Raw genomic sequence first — 9,665 nt, forward strand, 5'->3', positions numbered from 1 at the left:
GGTGACTTGTCCAGGGTGAACCCCGCCTTTCGCCCGTAGTCAGCTGGGATAGGATCCAGCTCGCCTGCGACCCTGTAGGACAGGATAAAGCGGCTACAGATAATGAGATGAGGTCCAGTGAGGTCAGTTTTATGCAGAAATGATCTGTAGGTTTTCCTGAGCATCTTACAGAACCAGCCACAGTTCTTCTGGACACTTTGACTGTCACACTCACTTCTTCATTTTACACCAAAACCCAGCAGCCTTCATTATGCTTTCTTTTTTTCATCTGAAAAGTGCTCTCTTATGGAATACGCTGCTCAGATACAAACTTTTTTTTTCTCTAACATTTAATTTTGTGCTGGAAAAAAAATGAATGTTTGTTTGGACTCTAAAATATTTTTGTAATGTTTTGACTCGATAATGTAGAGGTCATAAAATGGAAATCAGTAAAGTTTGTAAGCAAAAGAATATATAGAGTGCTAAGACTTTTGCACAGTACTGTACATTATTAGTTTAAAAATAAACGTGTATCAGACTGCAATGCCTTCTTGCTAATTTAGAGTATTTACAGTAACTCCTAAAGTCTGTTTGTTTTATTTTATCTTTAATGGCTGCAGTATGTACCACAACAACCCAGTGTTACACATTCAGCAGCCAGCTCGTGATCTTTAACATCACTGTTTGGAATATTGAATCAAATCACATTTTAAGTTTGGAACTGACCTTTGCATGTTTATACAGTTTACTGAGTTTAGTCTCTCCTCCACTTCTCTCTTCACCCAGCCTTGAACTTTGGACTGTATCCTGAAATGTGCTTCCAATCACGCTGTTCTGGACATGCGTGCAATTTCCCACAGTCCCCGCTACACCCAAGCCTTTCTACTTCAAATATCAACCATGGATTGTGGTTAAACATCAAAGTTAATGATTTTATAACTTATTACTGTCATTAACTTCGAACATTGTTATTACAGGAGAAACAAAAATACATTCAAGTCACTTTGTAAATGCTTTTCTCATATAAGGCTGCTAAAATCTCATGAGAATCCATTACATTATATTACAGGCATTTAGCAAACACTCTTATCAAGAGCAACACAACCAGAGCCACCTGGGGAGCAGTTGGGGGCTCGGCGCCTTGCTCATGGGCACTTCAGCCATTCCTGATGGTTCAGGGAATTGAACTGACAACCTTTTGGTCCCAAAGCTGCTTGGCTTCCCCATGGCCTAATGATTTGGGAAGTGTTCTTTTTTTTGCCCCCCCCCCCCCCCCCCCCCGAAAATACTGTGTATCCATAACACACCAGTGTCTTTATATGAGGATATCAGGGTTTGTTTGGGGTTTTTTTTTATTAAATTATTTATTTACTACGTTTTGCAACATTCTGTTTGAATATATTGACAATGCCAAACTGCTTTCTGTACATATTAAAATTGCATGACTTCACAGTAAAAGAGTCCAGGCGCTAAACTGGCCTGCCTGCAGTCCAGACCTGTCTCCCGTTTAAAACATTTGGTGCATTATGAAGCGCAAAATACAACAAAGGAGACCCCAAACTGTTGAGCAACTGCAATTGTATATCAGGCAAGAATGGGACAACATTTCTCTTTCAAAACTACAGCACTTGGTCTCCTCAGTTCCCAACGTTTACAGAGTGTTGTTAAAAGTAGAGGTGATGCAAGACAGTCTTAAACATGCCCTTGTTCCAAATTTTTTTGAAACATGTTGCTGACATCAAATTCAAAATGAATATATATTTTTCAAAAAACAATAAAATTTCTCAGTTTCAACATTTGGTATGTTGTCTTTGTACTATTTTCAGTGGAATATAGAGTTTCCATGATTTGCAAATTAAAACATTCTGTTTTCATTTACAGTTTACACAGCGTCCCAACTTTTCTGGAATTGGGGTTGTAACATTTGTGGAAGGAGTCTCCAGTGTCAGTGTTTTGTTACAGTCAGAGGTGATGCTGTGACTTTAAGATCTCCAACATCTTCAGGAGTTTTTGTTTCTTTGCGGTTTCTCAGTAACACGACAAGCTGCTGGGTTTTTTTCCCCTTATTAACTTCAAAAGGGACACTAAAGAGAGGCTGGTGAGGGAAAGATTGTTTATCGCTGCTATAACGTACATGACAACAGGAACTATTCAATTCACAGATGTTCCATATTCTATATGCACCATTAAATGTCACTGTAAATGGATAAAAAACAAAAGTATAACGTTCTTTAATGAATAAAAATTGCATGTGTTGGAAAACTGCTGTGGCGTAAGAGGAATAAAACATTCGTGGATGTGCTGTTATAGGAAAATAATTAACTTTGTGGTGGGAACAGGAACTTTGCTCCATCACACCACTCGGGGTTGATTATTTTCCGATAACAGCACGTCCTCAAATGTTTTAGTCCTCTTCTATCAGGGAAGATTTCACGTTACTGGTGTTGACACGAGACGGAGAATCCGGAGTACTCTGTAATGTTCTGTGATGTGAAATAAGTGACATTCAGGAATGAATTTGATTCACTGCACATTAAAAACCCTGCAGGAAAGAAATACACAATGGAAGTTTTTAATTCATGAAATAAAATGATGTAGCATTCAAAATCCGTTATAATATGTTCAGAGATTTATTAAACCAAAATGAAATTTAAAATTGTAACTTTAGACACTGGTGAACAATACAGTGGATGGTTTAGATTACTAAGGGCCATGTTCAGTTTTCATGAGTTTAATTCTTGAATGTTGAAAGTTTATTGACAGATCACAGACAGGGAAAGATCACATGTCGCCCCCAAGTGGTTACAATCCGAACTCCATCTACGCTAAAAATCACAAATCAGCAGTTTATTCTGGAATGATCTCATTCAGTACAACTCAAAATCACCTTTCTGCAGGGACAGAATCAAGCACTAGTTCATGTCCATAGTGACTTCATGAAGAACTGGCTGGAAAATTTGTTCCTAAATGTTTTGAATCATCCGAGATGAGACGAGCTGATTACGTTCCAAGTTACAACCAGCAGAGAGTTCAAATTGAATCTAAACACACGGTGAGGTTGGTACGGTATGTGGCCATATGATAAATTTATTCTGTGTTTATTGTGTAAAGTGCTGGAACATTCTCCAGTTTGGCCTGTTTATAATGGTGAAGTGTAACTCGGATCGTAAACACTCAGCGAGCCGGTTCTCTCTGACGTGTTCGACGTGTGTTACATACAAGCTGTTTGGATTGAATTGTAAAAGTAGAAAGTTATTACATGCTGGGATTTATTTATAAAGGCTGGTGCGTTGTTATGTGTTATATCGTTGCATTTGCATTCCAATAAGTGGAGATTATCGTTGTCCTCATGCGCTCACGTCATCGACGTCGGAGGAGAGAAATCACTTACGCTTTAGGAGAGAAAGAATTAGACAGAATTAATCACTTTTACCGTAATTACAACAGCTTAAAAACATTACATACAAAACAGCAGGGTTTTTTAGTGAGTTAAACTTTTTCACACAAAACTCACGTACATTACTAACACACACCCATCAGCCATGACATGAACCCACCGACAGGTGAAGTGAATAACACTGATTATTATCCATACAGGACGCTTTTTCCATGGAATAAAAACATGTTCTATTCCCTTCTAGCAGGTTTCATTCATTTGGTTTGATAGCATGCAATATTGTTAGCATATCGCTTATCCTACGTGTATTACGTCACTCTACCCAGTGGAGAATAACCGTTGAATATGGTTTATAATATTGCATGGTTGTCAAGACAACACGACATCACATGTCGGAGCTGATGTGAATATCCGATGAGAAAGTTTCCTGCTGCAAATGCGTAGAACAGGGGTGCCCAAATTGATCCATAAAGGGCCATGTGGCTGCAGGTTTTCATTCCAGCCATGCAGCAGCACACCTGATTTGGCTCATTCAATCAACTGAACTGTCTTCACACAGTCAAATACTTGCAGCCACACCCACCCTTGATTAAAGGGTGGGTGTGTCAGTTGATTGAATAAGCCAAATCAGGTGTGCTGCTGCATGGCTGGAATGAAAACCTGCAGCCACATGGCCCTTTATGGATCAATTTGGGCACCCCTGGCGTAGAAGCATTTCTTTGTTTGCTGGGAAGGAGGAAGATGCGTTGAACGTCTGAAAGGCTCCAAGAACTTCATTAGATATTCTTCATGCATATTTACAAGCAGTGGTGAACCATTACTATTAGAGCTGGGACTTGAGCTCAGCCAAAACTTATCCAGACACCAAAAAAGCAACAAGGCAAAGGATTTTGTAAGGGATTAGCGTCAGGCTGCCAGGTCGCTCCGTTGTGTGTAGCTGTCGATGTTGATTTTAAAATTAACTCAGTAAATTCCACAGGGAAATTAATACTCAAGTCTGAGTGAAAAATACTGTGGCGAGCGTGCAGCGTGGAAGAAGAGTCTGGAGACAAAAATCTTAGTTTCTCGGTTGTTAGCCTGTAGCTCTCGATAGCACTGGCTTGACTGCTTTATTAGCATTCGCTAACACGACTGATGAACGCTACACCAGCTGGAAAGTGACTTCACTGCTGTGCTGACGGCACCGACTCGTGGTTAAGCTCACGTTGGCCTTCGAGATAAATTTTGGGTGATAAATTTTTGGTCCCTCCCACTATAAATCAAAGTCTGATTGGTTAATTCATCTGTCACTTCCTATATAAACATACACTGCCATGGCCTTCTGTCCCGGCAATGAAGTCCTAACCAATGAGTGAGCAGCTCTAAACTCTTCTCAGCCTCGAGACAACAAACAAAACAATCTCACTGGATAACTCGATTTTAATGTTTTCAGGACAGTAACCCTTTCATTTCTGAAGCACATTTTATAGAAAATGAGGCCAAATTAAATTAGAAGATAATAATTATCATGAAATTATGAAAGAAATTAAATATAACATTTGAAATGCTGATATGTTTGGGCTTCTCTGAAGGTCTAGAAAGCCCTGATGGTTATCCTCTGTTTACAAGAAAAAAACATACCAACGGGCATAAAAAAAACTGGAAAAGAGAAAGTGTATGTATAATAATAATAATAATGGCTTTTTTTCATGGTCTATCAGATATATTCCATTCAGCTCATCTCCAACTCGTTCAGTATCATGCTAGCTGAATGGAATATATCTGATAGACTACTCAACACTAGCCAATATTATTTAAATATTTCATTGCAGTGGCACCTGTCAAGGGGTGGGATATATTCGGCAGCAATAAAGAGAACAGTCTGTTCTTGAAGTTATTGTGTTGGACACCTTTCTGTTTTATCCAGCATTTTAACCTTTTCAGCAGTTTGTGCTACAGGAGCTCTTCTGTGGGATTGGCCCGTATGGGCTAGCCTTCGTGCCCCATGCGAATCAGTGAGCCTTCGACACCCATGACCCTGTCACCAGTTCACCGGTTGTCCTTTGGATCCTTGGACTACTTTTGTTCAGTACTAACTACTGCATACCGGGAACACCCCACATGATGTGCCATTGTGGAGATGCTCAGACCCAGTCATCTCACCATCACTATTTGTCAAAGTCACTCAGATCCTTACACTTGTCCATTTTTCCTGCTTCCAACACATCAACTTCAAGGATTGACTGTTCTCTTTCTTGCTGTTGAATAAACCCCACCCCCTCAACAGGTGCCACTGTAATGAGATAATCAATGTTATTCACTTCACCAGTCAGTGGTTTCATTTTATGGATGGTTGGTATAAATAAATATAATAAAGAAAAAAATAGCTACAACCCTGATTCCAAAAAAGTTGGGACAAAGTACAAATTGTAAATAAAAACGGAATGCAATGATGTGGAAGTTTCAAAATTCCATATTTTATTCAGAATAGAACATAGATGACATATCAAATGTTTAAACTGAGAAAATGTATCATTTAAAGAGAAAAATTAGGTGATTTTAAATTTCATGACAACAACACATCTCAAAAAAGTTGGGACAAGGCCATGTTTCCCACTGTGAAACATCCCCTTTTCTCTTTACAACAGTCTGTAAACGTCTGGGGACTGAGGAGACAAGTTGCTCAAGTTTAGGGATAGGAATGTTAACCCATTCTTGTCTAATGTAGGATTCTAGTTGCTCAACTGTCTTAGGTCTTTTTTGTCGTATCTTCCGTTTTATGATGCGCCAAATGTTTTCTATGGGTGAAAGATCTGGACTGCAGGCTGGCCAGTTCAGTACCCGGACCCTTCTTCTACACAGCCATGATGCTGTAATTGATGCAGTATGTGGTTTGGCATTGTCATGTTGGAAAATGCAAGGTCTTCCCTGAAAGAGACGTCGTCTGGATGGGAGCAGATGTTGCTCTAGAACCTGGATATACCTTTCAGCATTGATGGTGTCTTTCCAGATGTGTAAGCTGCCCATGCCACACGCACTAATGCAACCCCATACCATCAGAGATGCAGGCTTCTGAACTGAGCGCTGATAACAACTCGGGTCGTCCTTCTCCTCTTTAGTCCGAATGACACGGCGTCCCTGATTTCCATAAAGAACTTCACATTTTGATTCGTCTGACCACAGAACAGTTTTCCACTTTGCCACAGTCCATTTTAAATGAGCCTTGGCCCAGAGAAGACGTCTGCGCTTCTGGATCGTGTTTAGATACGGCTTCTTCTTTGAACTATAGAGTTTTAGCTGGCGACGGCGGATGGCACGGTGAATTGTGTTCACAGATAATGTTCTCTGGAAATATTCCTGAGCCCATTTTGTGATTTCCAATACAGAAGCATGCCTGTATGTGATGCAGTGCCGTCTAAGGGCCCGAAGATCACGGGCACCCAGTATGGTTTTCCGGCCTTGACCCTTACGCACAGAGATTCTTCCAGATTCTCTGAATCTTTTGATGATATTATGCACTGTAGATGATGATATGTTCAAACTCTTTGCAGTTTTACACTGTCGAACTCCTTTCTGATATTGCTCCACTATTTGTCGGCGCAGAATTAGGGGGATTGGTGATCCTCTTCCCATCTTTACTTCTGAGAGCCGCTGCCACTCCAAGATGCTCTTTTTATACCCAGTCATGTTAATGACCTATTGCCAATTGACCTAATGAGTTGCAATTTGGTCCTCCAGCTGTTCCTTTTTTGTACCTTTAACTTTTCCAGCCTCTTATTGCCCCTGTCCCAACTTTTTTGAGATGTGTTGCTGGCATGAAATTTCAAATGAGCCAATATTTGGCATGAAATTTCAAAATGTCTCACTTTCGACATTTGATATGTTGTCTATGTTCTATTGTGAATACAATATCAGTTTTTGAGATTTGTAAATTATTGCATTCCGTTTTTATTTACAATTTGTACTTTGTCCCAACTTTTTTGGAATCGGGGTTGTATAATTAAAGTAATCTGAATAAACTATACATTAATCTTATATTTGTTACTGGATTGGATAGTTATAGAAGTGAGTTATTTCTAATCACATTGTCTGTTATCACCCAGATGGGGATGGGTTCCCTTTAGAGTCTGGTTCCTCTTGAGGTTTCTTCCTCATGTCGCCTGAGGGAGTTTTTCATCACCACTGTCACCTCAATTTATATCTGGAATCTTTATATTTATATCTGTAAGTGCTATAAACAGTCATTAAGCGCCTCCGAGCCACCAGAGGGCGCTACAAGAATGCAGGCTTTTCATAGGCTACACAGTATTTTGGAAAAGAAACATTGAACACCTGGTCATAACCCTACTTCAAGTATGATTCAGCTGGAATTTTTGCTAATTCCAGAAATCCATTCTCATCATACTTCTGTCACATCAACACTGTAACGTCTCAGATATTTTTAGCATTTTTTTTATTTCTGTTGTTTCCATTCCCATTTCTTGAATACCAACACAAACATGACCCCCTGCCTCACCTCTGACTGTGACGGTGGTGAATGTTTCGCTTTTGCCCACGTGATTGGTGGCCTCGCATTTGTACTTCCCGCTGTCATTCACTTTGAGCTGAGCGATCGTCAGCACGCCTTCCTTGGTGATCTTTGCCCCTGAAGGCATTGCAGCCCCGCCCGCACGTGTCCAGTGGAAGCTGATTGGGTGAGAGCCATGGGCAATGCATTGGATACGCATGGAGTCACCACGACGAGCAGTCACATGATCAGGAACAGTGGTGGCATAGGGCGGAGCTACAACACAAGAAAGATTTAATAATTATATGACAGATGCTATGAATAAATGGAGGCACATTTTGGCTCGTAACATTGCGGGAAAATTTCTCATGTACATTCTGGAACATAATAAAGTGTAAACTCGAAGAACTTAGTTCCAGCTTCACCTCTGACTGTTACAGAGTGCTGACACTGGAGACTCCTTCCAGAAACATTACACAAATCAACACCTGACAGAAATTTGCCTACACACAGTTTATTATCTGTTACTATGGAAACAATGAGGTATCAGAATGAAGGCATTAATATAAACCTGTGATTTGATGCTACGCTCCTGTCAGAGCTGCTATGGTTATTACAGTAGGTTTATATTTCAGTGCCTCAGAGTTTGATCCTCAGTGAGACTTTTTACCCAAAGTCTCTTCGTGGTCAACAAATCCAAAGTCCAGACACGGTGCAGCGCCGACTGAGGTCCAGCTGATAAGTCTGAATTCTTTGAAAAGCTCAGATTAGATTTTAATGTTTAATCAGATTTCTGTTTAATTACAGAAAACTGTAGCCAGAACCCCAGTGACCCCCAGTGTGCTGACTTGGGATCAGTTAGAGAATGATAAATATAACAATAAATCCCATTACAACATTACAATAGAATATAATAATAATAATGAGTCCATCAGTGACGGCATAGCTCACTCCGGCCCCGTCTAGTCCAGAAGGAACGATCTAAAGTGGGCCACCTTGCGCAATAAAAGTTGTGAGCTATATACACTATATACAAGCTATATATAGACGTGATATCCACCCTAGGAATACTGACCTATTTACCAGAAAGAATCCAAAGCAGCGAGGAATTGACTGAGAAGAAGCGATTTTTGTTGAACTGCTCATTAAGGCTTAATTAGTCCATAACTTAATGAATAATTGTAATGAAGCAAATCTGGGTAGAAGTTGTATGCACCCTAGGCAGACCTACCTTCATACCAGAAAGAATCAAAATCAGTGAAGAACTGAGGGAGAAGAAGCGATTTTCATGAAATGTGGACGACGCCAGACAGATGAGAAAATAATAATAATAATAATAATAATAATAATAATAATAATAATAATAATACATGCCTACACACAAATAATCGGTGGCAAGATTGTCGAATTATTACAAGACTATATAAGTATATGTGTGTGTTGCTCTGACTTACTGTCTACCTCCATCTGCGCGTATGCTTCACTGAAACCTGCTGAGTTTGTGGCGTTACAGATGTACTGACCTGAAACACACACACACACACACACACACACACACACACACACACACACAGAGAGAGAGAGAGAGTATTTACTACACTAAAGCATTTACAGTGTGTGTGTGTGTGAACTTCTCAGCTAGGCAACACAGCAGCAATTATTCATCCTCTGTGACCTTTGACCTTTAGATGATGAGCATCACTACAATTCAATGTGATTTTGCCCAGATGTGATTATAAAACTATTTTTAATGCATCCTGATTCTATACATGAAGTTTGTTGTTGTTGTTTTTACTGTGTGAA

The 9,665-nt window shown here is 39.9% G+C and overlaps 1 protein-coding gene across 1 annotated transcript in view; it reads right to left on the bottom strand.

Annotated features, from left to right (window-relative positions):
* Window positions 1-2,414: 2,414 nt before the first annotated feature.
* The window catches only part of LOC132865827 (basement membrane-specific heparan sulfate proteoglycan core protein-like), an 18,576-nt gene continuing 11,325 nt past the window's right edge, over window positions 2,415-9,665 (bottom strand). The window contains exons 7-9 of the mRNA XM_060898324.1: window positions 9,317-9,385; window positions 7,872-8,138; window positions 2,415-2,521 (exon numbers count right to left, since the gene is read on the bottom strand). Coding sequence (XP_060754307.1) covers window positions 2,415-2,521; window positions 7,872-8,138; window positions 9,317-9,385 — 443 coding nt within the window. The remainder of the gene's footprint in view (window positions 2,522-7,871; window positions 8,139-9,316; window positions 9,386-9,665) is intronic.

This window comes from Neoarius graeffei, chromosome 18 (assembly GCF_027579695.1).
Source record: "Neoarius graeffei isolate fNeoGra1 chromosome 18, fNeoGra1.pri, whole genome shotgun sequence".
NCBI classification, from domain to species: Eukaryota; Metazoa; Chordata; class Actinopteri; order Siluriformes; family Ariidae; genus Neoarius; species Neoarius graeffei.